Source organism: Nanorana parkeri, unplaced genomic scaffold (genome assembly GCF_000935625.1).
Source record: "Nanorana parkeri isolate BGI_ZX_2015 unplaced genomic scaffold, ASM93562v1 scaffold156, whole genome shotgun sequence".
In the NCBI taxonomy this organism is placed as follows: domain Eukaryota; kingdom Metazoa; phylum Chordata; class Amphibia; order Anura; family Dicroglossidae; genus Nanorana; species Nanorana parkeri.
The window spans coordinates 1,468,525-1,484,311 of NW_017306424.1; the positions used below are offsets into that span (position 1 = coordinate 1,468,525).

At 41.8% G+C, this 15,787-nt stretch overlaps 1 protein-coding gene across 1 annotated transcript; it reads right to left on the reverse strand.

Moving 5' to 3' along the window:
- Window positions 1-272: 272 nt before the first annotated feature.
- LOC108785344 (3-beta-hydroxysteroid sulfotransferase-like) lies at window positions 273-15,543 on the reverse strand. The gene is made up of 6 exons (XM_018554397.1): window positions 15,387-15,543; window positions 10,611-10,819; window positions 9,647-9,773; window positions 8,500-8,594; window positions 4,083-4,263; window positions 273-381 (listed from the first exon to the last, which is right to left on the reverse strand). Exons 1-6 carry the CDS (start codon window positions 15,541-15,543, stop codon window positions 278-280), a joined length of 873 nt encoding a protein of 290 aa, XP_018409899.1. The 3' UTR covers window positions 273-277.
- Between the last annotated feature and the right edge of the window lie 244 nt (window positions 15,544-15,787).

Here is a 15,787-nt window from a genome sequence, read left to right on the forward strand (position 1 = left end):
TGCGCACACCGGCCCGTTTGGCATTTGTCTTCCGAGCACCGTTCTAACCAGCCGAGAATCGTACGATTCCCGGCTGATTTTCGAACATGCTGGTTCGACGGAAGACGTGTTTATGTAGCTTACTACGGTAATTAGAGTAAAGCTATCACTTCAGTTCAATCACCCAACCATGTACAAGCAAAAATTTTGTGCACATGATTGAATAGTATTTTTTTAGTAAATCAAATCATGACTACGTGTACAGTTCCAATAAAAAGCTAAATGCCTAGGACTCCTTTTATAGAAAAGTAAGGTCAACTTCTTTCATGCACTCCTTGTAAATCCTTTCGAACTCTTCTTCTTGAGCAGGTGTAAAGTGATTCATGTGATCTCCAGAGATACCTAATGTAAGGCAAAACATGTTTAATAAAAGTACAATATTTGTTGCTGTTTATTGTTAAAGTTCACCGGTCATTAAAGCCTGGGAATTGAGATTAGGCACATTTTAATAAAAGTGTATGTAAACCCTAACAATAAACTTTTCTTATTTGCTCCCTTTTGGTCTGCTAAATATACCATTGAAAATGTTTTTGTTTTTTTTTCATACCTAATTGCTATAAATACTTGTTGATCCTTCCAAAAGTCTTGTGAGCTGATACATTCCTGTTCTCTCTGCTTTTGCTGCACACATATCAGATACATTGTTTCCAGTTATCTATGTGGGCTAAAAAACATCTCCCCTATTTTATGGAGAAAACAATAAGGAAGGTGTTCTGCAATCCTCATCTCACACACTTCCTGTCATAATGTCACAACACTGCTCCTTCAGATACAGTACAATGAGTGAGTGTTGTCACCCTAGATAGAACAAGTGTGTTAACTGGCAGGGTTACACAGTGAAAATAAAGGAGAAAAGCCTAAAAGTTAAAAACTAGGATTCTCCCCTGGCAGATAATAACTTTTGTTATAAAATGTACTAAGATATCCAAGGATATGGTCTATTTGTATGTTCATGTGTATATGGAGAGCAATCAGCCATTTTCACAGTAACCGTGATTGTGAATGCTGGGTAGGTATCATCATTTGCATTCTGGTATGATCATCCAGCTCACTCAAAGGATTGTTGCCTGATCAGAGGAACTGATCTACTTTCATCCTCAGGCCCGTCTTTAATACTGATCGGACCCTGGGCAAACATTTTCTTGGGCCCCCCCCCCCAGGAATTCTCTCACCTCCCCAACACCAAGAAAAAAAAAAGCACACATAGATCATAGACTTCTCTCAAAAAAACTTTGACTGCAGGATTTCAAACCGATTGCAAGCTCAGCCGTTTATATTAGGGATGCACCAATATATCGGCCGCCGAAACATATCGGCCGTAAATGCCACTTTTGGCATCATGTCTCCAGGGTCTCAGGATGACTCTCAGGTGGTCAGTGCGGGGATATCTGGTGGTCGGTGCGGTATTTAGTCAGACTCAGGACATTCCAACATACAGTACATTACAAAAAGCTTGCATTTTATCGAATATGGGAGATTTGCTGTTCTCTGCAAAGGCTTGCCCTACCCCAGCATCAGGCCCTTCTTCAACCTTGGGCACCAGCTGCTTGGTACTCCTGTGATCAGAGGCGGCTCTAGAGTTTGCGAGGCCTTAGGCGAAACCTAAACATGGGGCCCCACTCAGGCCTGTGGTGTATCACCAGGTCTCTGTGGGGTTTAACCAGGCTGGTGAGACCCCCAAAGAGTCCTGGTGAGACCCCACAGAGCCCTGAATAAACCAGGGCTCTGTAGGGTCTCACCAGGGCTCCGTGGAGTCTCACCAGCCTGGTTAGACCCCTCAGAGCCCTGGTGAGACCCCCAAAGAGCCCTCGTTAAACTAGGGCTCTGTGGGGTCTCACCAGTCCTGGTGAAACCCCACGGAGCCCTGGTAAGACCATACAAAGCCCTGGTATAACCAGGGCTCTGTGGGGTCTCACCAGGGCTCTGTGGGGACTGAGTAGACACCACAGAGCCTGGTAAAACCCCACAGAGCCCTGGTAAAACCAGGGCTCTCTAGGGTCTCACCAGGGCTCTGTAGGGTCTAACCAGCTTGGTTAGTCCACGCAGAGCCCTGGTGGGATCCCACAGAGCCCTGTTGAGATCCCAAAGAGCCCTGGTGAGATCCCAAAGAGCCCTGGTTAAACCAGGGCTCTATAGGGTCTCACCAGGGCTTTGTAGGATCCCAACAGGGCTCTGTGGGGTTTAACTAGGGCTGGTGAGACCCTACAGAGCCCTGGTTAGACCCCACAGAGGCCTGGTTAAACCAGGGCTCTGTAGGGTCCCACAAATCATTGCTGGCTTACCTTATCAGTGCAGTGACTTGACTACTCACAGGCTCTGCCGCTCAGCCTCCAGCTGTGAGAGCTCCGCGGCTGCCCAAGTGCGCTCTTTGCCCTGCGTTAAAGATGGCCCTGTTCATCCTATGTGGTTGAAATATTGGTGATTATCCTGTTATACAGCATTATTCCAGATAAACTAAAGTACCTAGAGATAATGTAATTAGTTTTATAGATTACTTTACAAAAGTTTTTGTTTCCATGTATTAAGCACTAACCAGTATGTGAAATTGAAGTGAAATACAAAATAACTGTTCTGCCTAACCAAGACCATCACTGGGTCTATAGATGTACAACCTTTGTGCCCCATAGCAACATCATTCTGACAAGATCACCTCTTTACACAGAGAATGCTCTTGTTTTTACTGAGCCTACTACCGTGTTTCCCCGAAAATGATCTTATTTTATTTTTTTCATGAAAAAAGACACTAGGTTTTATTTTCGGGGGATGTCTTACCTGGCTGCAGCTGTCCGCTCTGCCGTCCAGGGAGCCACAAACAGGTGGGCGGGCATGCGTGAAGGGTAGATCTTATATTACAGAAATCCCCAAAGATAGCGCTAGGTCTTATTTTCGGGGTAGGTCTTACTTTCGGGGGAAACACGGTATTGCGATATACGTATTACTACCCATGAGGAGAAAAAACAATCTATAGTTGATAACTGTACAAGGAAATACCCCTTCTTTCCCTGTGTCACCTTTAGGCCTGCTGTGCCAGTGGCAAGTCCGGTTTTGTGCACAGACTTTCTAGTCCTTCTAGAACTGTGAAGATCTCCCAATTATACACCTTCTGTCCCATCCTCTCTCAGGTTCATAGGTTCTGATTGATGATTGATGTAAAGCAACTTTATTTGCAGTGCTTCAATAAAAGCATAAATACAAAATAATCTGACCTATAGACTTTCACTCTCACACAGTGGCATCACAAGGGGGGTGCGGGCAGTGCGGCCTGCACCCAGGTGACACAATTGGAGGGGTGACACCCAGTTATTTTGGTGCCACCGCCTCTAAAAAGTCGGGCACTCGGTCATGGACTGAGAGCCTGACAGTGTCAGGAAAGAGGAGGGGACCCGGCTGCATACCTCATCCCGCCGGGTGAATGTCCCCTTCTCTCTCTGCCGGCGTCCATAACCAAGATTGCCGCCAGCAGGCATCAATTAGATGGCTGCGTGTGTGTGATGACGTCACGGTGGGGTGTCACCCGACCTCAGCTCCGGGTTACACCCAGCCTTGTGATGCCCCTGCTCTCACACTTCAACCAAAGTTAATGGTTTTCAATGCACTATACGTAAAAGTATTAACTAACCATTCAAAGGTTTCAAATGAAATAGGCTATGCTGCATAACCACCTAGGTAAATTCACCAGCATTACTTAAATATGCTATGTTGCATAACCACCTTACATAAATTCACCAGCATTATAGCTATATGCAGTATAGTGCGGTTAATACATACTATTCCGAGATGTATTTTATCAATACTTCTTTTGTATTTCTGAAATTGATTGCCATATCTGGTTTAATTTTAGCAGTGTGTCTATACATGGTTATTTTGCCTTTCTAATGTTGCCCCATACAGTATTTGGTGAAGTTGATAAGAAAATTTGTGAAATATGACTATGGCTACCATCAAACACAGAGGGCACATTTATGTCAAGGCGTGACTAGCATTCCATAGATGTAAGTCTACTACATTTCAGAACATATGTGGAAACAATCAAGTGTCTTTACCTTTTCTATGAAATGTCCCTTTTTGCTTGTCAAAGATATTGTTAGGCACTGCACTGTAGTTGGACATGTTGTTCTCTTTCATAGCTTTAAAGGATGAATGTTCTACAACAGAATCTATGGCAGCATCGTCCAGATCTTTTCCAAGGAACTTGCAGATCTTTACAACATTGCTCTTCAGATCCTGTTGTATTAAACAAATGTGTTTTATTAGTCATTACAGTAAAGTATTTTATAATAAGTCACCTGCAAAAGGCCAAATAAAAGATAAATATAGTGAACAAAACTAGAAAGTTATTTTATAAACTGAGGTTAAATGGCCTGTTACATATAAATCCCATTCAACTGCTTTTGAGGTAGGAGGCCGTAGTGTAGATGATATGTCCAAATCTGAGTGGAGCACACTTAGGCCACAGCCTGAGGTGCCAGAAATGCAGAAGTGGAATTCACGTAACAGTAGCGTCTGTAACCTGAATGGTCACAGTGCAATTCCTGACATTTTGCTCTGCACTGCCTCCTGCACTTACTGTTGATTTTTCTCCTCCAGCTGACTGACAGTGCAGGTGGGCATTGTTTGCAAACGGTTGTGCTTAGTTCAAAGTTCTTTTTAGTATATAAATAGGGGGGGGGTGGGGTGTTAACTAAATTGATTGTGCTTTACAATGTTACTTTCAGCAAGCATGACACATTGCCCACATACAGTAATGGTAAATAAACACGATAAACATAACCCTGGAACATGTTAGAAGTACCCAAATCTTGGCTAATTTATTGTTTTGATATTTAAAAAAGAAAAACAATAACATTGAACAAGTTTTTACAATTGGGAAACAGCTTCAGAAACATTAGTGTTTTGTCCCGAAACACTATGATCCAACAAAAATATTGATGCAGAATGCAGGATTGACCCTGCAAAAAAATGTTCAACTGGAAAACATTTATTGTGGTCCATTTAAAGTGTTTTACCAATGGATTACAACTGTAGAGGCAGAAGGAATGGTAATGCTACACACTCTCTACATGGTAAGCCTCTCACACCCCTTTCATCCCTATTGTTTGTGGCTGCAGAGGGAGAATCTGCAAATTACTATTATTATTATACAGGATTTATATAGCGCCAACAGTTTGCGCAGCGCTTTACAATATAGGGCAGACATTTCAATCACAATACAATTCAAGACAAGATGGTAAGGAGGGCCCTGCCCCTGAGGGCTTACAATCTAAAAGGGAGGGGGAAGTTACATAGTTACATAGTATTTGGGGTTGAATAAAGACATACGTCCATCAAGTCCAATCCATATAGGTCCACGCATCATCTCATTTTTAGGGATACTGGTATCCCTATTACGGACGTCAAGAAATTGTCCAAACGTTTCTTGAACTTATCTACACTCTTGGCTGAAATCACTGCCGATGGCAGTGAGTTCCAGACCTTAACCGCTCTTACTGTAAAGAACCCTCTTCGCCCATTGTGCTGGAATTTTTTCTCCACCAACTTTAGGTGGTGGCCTCTAGTCTTTGTAATGGAGTTAATCTCAAACAGGTTGTTGCCAATGTTGCTGTCACCAGTGAACATCTTGTACATGATACATGAGGAGGGAGCTGCGTGGGAATTCATTGTTTGAGAACGTGATGGTCGAGCGGTTAGGTTGAGGTGGGATAGGTTTCCCTGAAGAGATGAGTCTTTAGGGATCGGCTAAAGGCAGTCAAGGTGGGCGACAGACGGACAGGTTTTGGTAAAGAATTCCAGAGGATGGGAGAGACTCTAGAGAAGTCCTGAAGGCGAGCATGGGAGGAGTTGACAAGGCAGCTGGAAAGCAGGAGGTCTTGGGATGAGCGGAGCCGACGGTTAGGGTGATACTTTGAGACAAGGTTTGAGATATAGCCGGGTGCAGAGTTGTGGATGGCTTTGTAACTGATTGTTAATATTTTGAATTTTATCCTTTGGGCTATTGGAAGCCAGTGCAGGGATTGGCAGAGGGGGGTTGCAGACACTGAGCGGTTGGTTAGGTGGATGAGTCTAGCAGCTGCATTCATGATAGACTGAAGGGGGGATAGCCTGTGTAGTGGAAGGCCAATGAGGAGGGAGTTGCAATAGTCAAGACGAGAGATAACAAGGGAGTGGATGAGTAATTTTGCGGTTTCTTTGGTGAGGAAGGGGCATATTTTGGAGATGTTACGAAGGTGAAGGCGGCAGGATTTGGATAGTGATTGGATGTGGGGAAGAAAGGTGTGGTCCGAGTCAAGGATGACACCTAGGACCTTGGCATGAGGGGAGGGCTGGATAGTTGTGTTAACAATCTCAAGGGAAAAGATGGGAGAAGGTGCACGGGTAGGAGGAAATATCAAGAGCTCAGTTTTTGAGAGATTGAGTTTTAAGAAGTGTTGCGACATCCAGACGGATATGTCAGATAGTAAATTAGTGACACGAGAGGACACTGAGGGGGTGAGTTGTGGAGTAGAAAGATAGATTTGAGTGTCATCGGCATAGAGATGATATTGGAAGCCATGTGCAGTTATATATAGAGAAGAGAAGCGGTCCAAGGACAGAGCCTTGGGGGACCCCTACAGAAATAGGAAGAGGAGGGGAGGATTTAGAATTGTAGGTGACGCTAAAGGAGCGCTTAGATAGGTAGGAGGAGAACCACGAGAGAGCAGAGTCTTGTAGCCCAAGGGACTGGAGTTTTTTGAGGAGGAGCAGGTGGTCAACAGTGTCAAAAGCAGACTACGGTGCTCTCTGCAGCACATGTGTGGAAAAAGGCTCACACACCTGAGCTATGGGGAGCAGACCTAGGGATACAAGTGTCCTGCACCCGTGGAGCAGTGCTATCCTGTGGAATGAAATAGGGTGGATGCTCTGTCAGGGTTTCTTTCCCTTCCTTGTCCAGTTGCACGCAGCATGGCTTGTGTAGTGTTTCTGCCACCTTTGTTCCTCTTTGGCACCCTCTTATGCTCAAACCAGTTACATCATCATTCTGCACTACTGGCAAAACTCCTGACAAATTCCTGTCTCAGAGTGATGATGCAAACACCTGCTCACTATTTAACCATTAGCTTGTCCATTCAGTCTTCGCCCTTGCGTTTGTTCTGAACAACCAAGTGTGCTGCTGTTGTTTCTGTACTCTGTGTTTCACCCTGACTCTGGCTGACTGATCTCCTGGTTCCTGACTCCGGCTTTTTTTACATTCATCCTGCTCTGTGTTCCCTGACCTGCTTCGGCTGATTACCCACTGTGGCTTCTGACCTCTGGATTGGCTCTGATGACATCCTGGACTTTCTCCATTGTTTTTGCATTTATGTTTATTGTTGTTTTCAATAAACTCCTTTTATATTTTAAACCTGCACTTTAAGTTTCTGTCTGTTTTTTTGGTTCCCTGACATGCTGCCTCCACGTCTCTGCAAGCTGCCCCTAGATGACATCCTTCCTCACTGATATTGTGCCTCTCCCTTATTTTCCTCTTGTACTATTTCTGGCACCCAGGTATGGTCAGTGAGCTCATCATCAGCAACAACAGAAATTTTTGTTGACGCACACAAGAAAAACAATGAAAAAGAAGTAGTCCTAAAAAAGACTATTCACAGTGAAAACAGGTGGGGTAACACTCCACTCTCTCTAGCAACCCCCACCCCCCCCTACACCCAAAATGCAATTCATTATTATTATTATTATTATATAGGATTTATATAGCGCCAACAAGTTAGACATTACAATCACAATACAATTCAAGACAAGATGGTAAGGAGGGCCCTGCTCCTGAGGGCTTACAATCTAAAAGGGAGGGAGAAGCGATACATGAGGAGGTAGCTGTGTGGGGATGAATTGTTTGAGAACGTGATGGTTCAGTGGTTAGGTTGAGGTGGGATAGGCTTCCCTGAAGAGATGAGTCTTTAGGGAACGCCTAAAGGCAGTCAAAGTGGGAGATATACGGACAGGTTGGGGTAAAAAGTTCCAGAGGATGGGAGAGACTTTAGATAAGTCCTGGAGGAGAGTATGGGAGGAGTTGACAAGGGAGCTAGGAAGCAGGTGGTCTTGGGATGAGTGGAGTGGATGGTTAGGGTGATATTTTTAGACAAGGTTTCAGAATTAATTAATAGCAAAATACAGCAATGAATACTGTATATCACTGTATAGCTTTGTGAATATATCACTGTATAGCTTTGTGGTAAAACACTAGCACAAAACAATAACCCTGTATCTAGCTGCAATCACTGTCAGCTGTAAGTTACTATGCTCCAACAGACAATGAAAAGGGGCTGTTGGGAGAGCTGACTTTTATAGTGAGGGGACCTTGACATTTTAAATTTTGGTGAAATGTCTGGACTGAACTTAACATCCGTCTGAACCCAAACCAAATCCCTAGTCTCTATAATACAAGTATAATATGAGCAGGAATGACATTTCTACGTAGATAAGACCTACCTTTATCATGCTGTCATAAGACAAAATCAAGAAGTTGGGATTGTCCTTCATTGTTAACCATTCTTTCACATGTTCAAACCACCGACCAAACAAAGCTAAAAGTCAAACAGAAAGCTATTCAATGTGTAATTTTTACAGAAAAACCTAAGTATTTTAATATACTTTATGGTCCCTTGAAACCTTTGCAATCTCTTGTGGTGTGTTACTGCATGCATGTTAATGTGCGGCAGCCCATTCCAGAGCACCAAAATGCATGGCATATTCATTGTTGTGCTGCAGTGCAAGTGTGTTACAGGTTACTGTAGTTTAAATGAATGTAACTGAAACGCACAGCACAAATTGCAGTACATTAACATATTTGCTGTAACATACAATACAATATGTAAACACGGCAAAAGACTTGTAATTTAGCTGTGCAGTGTTGCAGGTATGTGTACATCACAAGAATAAGTATACAGAATTACATTGTATTGCAGCAGAGGTTGAAGGGGTAGGGGGTCAGCCCGTCAGTGCCCAGACCATACGCCGCACACTGCATCAAATTGGTCTGCATGGCTGTCGTCCCAGAAGGAAGCCTCTTCTAAAGATGATGCACAAGAAAGCCTGCAAACAGTTTGCTGAAGACAAGCAGACTAAGGACATGGATTACTGGAACCATGTCCTGTGGTCTGATGAGACCAAGATAAACTTATTTGGTTCAGATGGTGTCAAGCGTGTCTGGCGGCAACCAGGTGAGGAGTAGAAAGACAAGTGTGCCCTGCCTACAGTCAAGCATGGTATTGGGAGTGTCATGGTCTGGGGCTGCATTTGTGCTACCAGCACTGGGGAGCTACAGTTCATTGAGGGAACCATGAATGCCAACATGTACTGTGACATACTGAAGCAGAGCATGATCCCCTCCCTTCGGACACTGGGCCGCAGGGCAGAGTACAAAACAGAATGGATGAGATCTAGAAGTATTGTAAGTAGAATGTTGTCCTAAAGTATACAACTCAAGGTGTTCAGAGCTGCAATACATGAATGGAAATATAGATTACCAAGCATGTACACCTGTGAAATTTACACCAAATACTACTTTACAATATTAGCTTACAATATATTCTCACTGAAAATACACTATAGTTATTATTTAAGATGCCATTCTCACTATTTTTGCTGAGAAACAGAGAGATGAAATCCTGGAAGTCTTCCCTGCTTTCCATAAACTGTGCAATCAAGGCGAAGTAATAGAGAGATACACACACATCTTTAGGGTTGCGTATTGTATAAATCACCTAAGACAGAAAATAAATAACCAAAGTTATCACATTTGCACTTTACAGACAAATGTACTATCTATAATTTTAGCTATCAGCCAGTGAGAGAGTGACACATGCAAGCAAGTTGGTGTTTTACCTCCCTGCCGTGTTCTCCATTCCTGCCCCTGGTGAGTTCTCACTAGCAGCATGATTGCAAGTATGTCCCAAGCCTTATTTTATCAAGCTGTTGCCCAGCCACCTAGATATAATGTCTAAATGGTAGCTATAGTAATTACCTCCCAGTCTTTTAGTGCAATATGTGGACAGCTTATGCTATAGTGCAATGAAGAGGACCTCTAATTTTCCAGAAGACATATTGCTGCAAAAACAAACAAACATGAGAATGATATATACTATGCTCATTTGTCTATGCTACTATGCTCAGGTTATTTCCTGTATTTTGTGCAGATTAAAGACTACTTCTGTCCTGTTTAAATTGAGCCTCATTCACCTAATGTGATTTCATGCACTTTCACAGGCATTTGCCAGGTCCTATTTGTGGTAATGTTGGCTTTTCTGTATATGTGTTCTGAAGTCTATTAAAAAGAATGTGATTTGCTGTTAGGTGCAGGACATTTCCTGTACAAAAACTTAGTGGTTCTGCACATGGATGAATGAAATGTTGAATAAATCATTAGAGTGGATGATAATCTAATATGGAGCAGCTCCATCATCGCTTCCTACCCTGTATATAAAAGCTGGTGAGTGCCGTTCAATGCATCTTATGTTGGGAAAAGAACTCTAATGCTTCATTATTGTTACATATGAATCAGTCTCTAGTTCATTTGGTATCATAATGAGCTTGCAACATACCTTAGCCTTACTTTTGTCGAATGACTGTGGAAATATATGTCTAGGCACATGAGTTGTGATAAGTCGAGGAGATGGTCTGTTCTCAAGTTTATTTCTGGCTCTATGCTGTTCAAGCCAAGGAACACGGTCCCAGCTAAATTGTGTTTTCACTGGTGTTGGATCTCCATTGCTATAAATTAGGCTGAGGATTTCTTGAAGCCATGTGGTTCCTGCATATACATTATGTTAATATTTAACCATGTTCTTACAGGCATGTAAAATATAGGAATTATACAATAACTATAGTGTTTATGAAATCTAGGCAACACTACAGGTTTGGTGTAAAATAAAATCTGCTTTTCAATTTTTAGTACAATATTTATAGATAGATTCTAAAGTTATTTTAGCATAACCTGTTTTATTTATGAGTTTTGGGAGATTCCAGAAGAGAGTTTAATGTACACGCAAGTGGGATTCATAAAATTAGTTAAAAGATTTCAGTTTTCATATGGCACAAGAAAATCAGTCTCTCTGTTGAAGGGAAGAACACCATATGGCAAGTATAAGGCAAAGCACAATATTAACCATGTGCAGGTAATTATCATGGACAATGCGCCTGTGTTATCAGATTTTCCACACCTAGTGCATTGCCCATGGGAAAGAAGATAATGACATGCCTGGAAACAATAGCATCTATGAATAAAGAATAGGTCCTTCCACACTTGAGACAATATATGGAGAAAAAAAATAGAAAATAAGGGAAGGAAAAAAAGTAGATAATCTTTATTCTCTCCTTTCTTTCCTCCCCTTATTTTTTTCCTTCTGCACTAGGTAAAAAAAGAAAAGGATTTTGTTTTTAGTTCTCGTCCGATGGCCACGTGAGTAGTCACCTAGGCGGGGTGGGGGTTCCATGATCTGAGGAGTCAGGTCTTCCATGTGGGATTCAGTAGCTCCATGGTGTCCCATGCCTCCTGTACTTTCTCAAAAAAGCCTAAACCCTTTTGTTGCCATGGACATAATGTAAGTACTATGAATGTGTCAGGGGTGACCTGTAATCAGACTCCTGGCTGCTAGAGCAGTATGTTTACACACCCACAGCCGACTGTCAGCTTTCACATGGAAGTGATTCCAGCTCTGCTGCCCCTCCTGTGATAGAAATAAGGTTGAGTGTAATAAAAAGAAGTTTAAAAAAATGTAAGTTGAATAAAATAAATAAAATAATCCCTACAAAAATGTAAAACCCTACCACTTCCTGTACAGGCACATACAAACAGAAACACGTGTATCGGATGTGCCTATGTATGAAAACGACACATGTTGGTTATAGCGGCTCACAGTGGAGTGAGAGCATTAATTTTCAGAGCCACTAATCAAGTGATATTAAAGTCAAAAGGATTTTAAGCTATTTCAAATGCTGACAAAATCACTTACAATGAATGCTGCTCCTTGATGTTTAAAATTTTTAGTTTCCTGCAGAATCAGCTGGTCCCCTGAGCACTGGTCCTAACTTCCTGTTTAGGAGTGACTTATTTCTCATGCAGAGTGCTATGTAGTGACCCTTGTGTAAGCTAGTAACCTGTGTGTGTATCCACAAACACAGCAAATCAAGCTACTTCCCTCCCCCCTGGCCGCTCTTTTCCCTCCTCCCTTCTCCAAGCTAGTAGATGAACAGTTGCTGGAGTCTGCTCTGTCCTGTGATCTTGAACTGGACAGGAAGTTCAGGGACACTGAGCTGAGAGACATGGAAGCAGCTGTTCAGAAACATGATGATTGTAAGTGTTTGGGCAAAAAAGTAAAACAGCGATTTGCTGTATATTTGTTTGATTTGGGTACTGAAAAAAGTTTGAGAGTTTGATACTACTTTAACTCTAAATTGATGACCAGGCTTTTAAAGCATTGCCTATGGACAACATAGTATTCAGCATGCTGGGTTTAGTAAAAATTCTCTATCACAAAAGTAAGGGAAAGTGAAAATATTTTGGATTAAGGAGCAGAGTGATATTCTAGATTGATTCTGGGAGTAAAAAAATTAACTCACTACCTTTTGTGGGGATTACAGCCATGTGGTCTTTTCCCATGTATTTAAAGTTCTACCAATCTGCCCTGGCAGAGAGGATCTCATGAGATTCGGTGGCTAAATGAAGCAGGGCTGGTAACTCAGTTGGGTAAACTTCTCCAAAAGTATGCATAGGAAGTCAACTATTAAGCAGCCCATAGACACTAAGTGAGTTATTCACAAAGCTCATTCATTCAGATGAAGTACAGAATGACTTCGACTTAGCCGATCCGACATCTGGACCGGCTGAGCCGAAGCTCTGGCAGCTCACTCGCAGCCGTTCTCCCCTATTCAAATAGGGGCTGATCCAGTGAGTGAATAGCTGAATGCCGCCGAACAGAATTCGGCTTGGCTACTCTGCTAAGTACCTCCGTGGTACCAAGCAGAATAGCAAATAGTGTAAAAAGTAGGAAAAAAAACAAGTAGAAAAAATATTTGTAAAAATGTAAAGAAATATATAAAAAAAGAAATAAAGATTTTAAAAAAAGAAAATAATAGAAAAACAACTGTTTCCTATTGGCTGGCACCTGCTAGCGTCTTCTAGCAGGTCCCAGCCAATGAATAACAACTGGGCGGAGCATATGCCTTCACCTCCGCTGAGCCGCTCGGCCGCCTTCGGCTGCTGTACGGGCTATAGTGAATAGCTTCAAATGAACCGAAGGGCTCCGCGGGCCGAAGAGAGCCGAAGGATTAGACAAAGCTATGGCTGGATCTTTCGGCTCCTCTGTGAATAACCCCCTAAATGGCAATTGAACATGTAAACACAGTGTGATGGTTCCTCATGATGAGCCTAAGAAAGCATCATCTACAGGTCGCTCATACAATCTAAGCTACCACTCAATCTAACTGAAATAGGAGACTATCTTTTAATGACGATATGTATCTTTTTTGATTATGTATAGCAGAGTGCAAAACTTATTTTTATAGCCATTGTACTTTTTGTGTTTTTTTTTGGCAAGTCAGTCATTCATTCATCATCTTCCATATTTTACAAACGAATATACAATTATGGCAGATACTTGCCTTATGTCACAACAGGTCACTGGCTATAGTTTTATTATTTTAATTTGGCATGTGAAAGTGGCCAAAGAAAGATGATTATTGCTTGACATTTCTGGTAACCATTGAATTCACTATTTTAACAGTATTCCAAAATGCATTTAAAACATGAACCAAAATAAGGTAGAAAGTGTTTTGACCAGATGAATAGATTAATTTATAAACAGTTATATTTGCCTCAATGTACTTAAATGAATAGTAAATTATATTTTTTCTTTATTTTTTTTTGGGGGGGGGGGTGGATTGCTTGCAAGTTGGTAATTTTTGTATTTACATCCAAAAAGTTTTGTACCATAGGTAAGTAGGCAAAATTGCATCAGAAGAAAAACCGTTATTTTGCCTCTCACAGTACTCAGTGGGGATCACAGAGTGCCATATAATCCTTTCTTTCATACAAGAAGTAGTAGTGAGAAGAAATATGCATTTCACATCTGTTCTTGTTGTTTTCTATACCTAGAGAAAGCAAACTCACAATACATTGAGCATAGGAGGCAGAAAAAGACAACAATTTGGATTGTGCATATAATTGTATTACGTTCTGTATGGCATGCAGAAAGTTGAAAAGACAATTCTTTCTTTCTGATTGGCATGGGGTGAGAAGGGGCATACAATATGCTCAAGAGTCACTCAGCCAATAAAAATATAATATTTTCCAGAACTACTTACCAGTGGTGAAGACACAACTGTCATTCATCAAAGCCATCTTTGTTCTCATGCTGAAGCTCCTATTAAACACATCCAAGGCAAATCCTTGGGCCCCTCTTGCATGAGTTGATCAGGAGAGAATCCGTGTCCGAATTTAACCAGACCCCATGCCAATCTATGGGGAATCGGATGTAAACGGACACACCCCCATCTCCTCCATCTGATTACCCCTGGTCCGGCAAAACGGAACACTGTTCCGTTTGCCTTACCCGACCCGGCCGGAGGCGCTGGTAACCGGGTGCAAACGGTTGCTCGCCAATTTAACAACGGCTGCCTATAAACTTGCAGTGAGCATCCGATCAGGTCCATCTGAAAAACTGACAGGAGGACCTGATCGGAGCAGTCGTGTGAAAGAGGCCTTAAGTTTTAGCATGTTTGTCATCTTGTGGAAGCTTTAAATTACCAAGGTAAGGTGACAGACAACTTTTTGTTTCATGAATGTGTAGAGTGCACAATCACCATGTAACAGGGAAGGAGCTTATTTATATTACACTCTTTCTAGGACAGAAAGAAAAAACTAATTTCTGTTTCCAAAATTAAGAAAACGTTCATAAGATGCACTAACATCTCCAAGAGATAAAGACACTGGATTATTCTGAAAACCATTCAACATTTTTTTTTTACTGAAAAGACGCACCATTATCTTGAAGTAGTAAAATAAAACTGGGCAGCACAGTGGATTAGTGGGTAGCACTTCTGCCTTTCAGCACTGGGGGTCTCTAGTTTGTGTCCCGGTCAGGACACTATCTGCCAGGAGTTTGCATGTTCTCCCTGTGCTTGCTTGGGTTTCCTCTGGGTACTCTTGCTTCCTCCAACACTGAAGAAGTTTAACTGTCTCCTGTCTAAGTTGACCTTGTATGCCTGTGCAATAGGGATTGTAAGCTCCTTGAGGGCAGGGACGGATTTTAATGTTCTGTATGTAAAGTGCTGTGTAAATTGTCTGCTCTATATAAATACCAGAAATAATGAGTATTTACCTGACTTGGGATAAGTTACATTGAAAACATCATCATCGCGTACTTCAAACTCTTTGAATGCCCAGGTTAAGCTTTCATGTGTGTGCACATTATCAGGGAATTTTATTCCCTCGAATTCAATGTATTTTCCTGTTATTTCCAATTCCTCATCTTTCATGATGACACCTTGTGGGGTAAACATTAACATTTTACAGTGCAAGGACACATACATCTATTTTTAAAAAAATTCTACCACTACAGTTATCTATTAACCGATTAAAAAACAATATATCCACTCTTTCTTTAAACAATAGATTCATGTAAAATTACTTCATAAAAGCAAAGTGAATACCAATGCAAGATCTTAAATTGCAGATAAACCAAACCATGCCATTCACCATGCTGTCTCATCCAACGGTGCA

Excerpts from the sequence above, each read along its gene's own strand:
- LOC108785344 (XM_018554397.1), bottom strand. The coding sequence starts at position 15,543 with ATGAAAGATGAGGAATTGGAAATAACAGGAAAATACATTGAATTCGAG. Across the intron at positions 9,774-10,610 it reads TCGACAAAAGTAAGGCTAAG|GTGATTTATACAATACGCAA; the intron begins GTATGTTGCAAG and ends TTTCTGTCTTAG. Across the intron at positions 8,595-9,646 it reads TCTGTTTCTCAGCAAAAATA|CTTTGTTTGGTCGGTGGTTT; the intron begins GTGAGAATGGCA and ends TTTGACTTTTAG.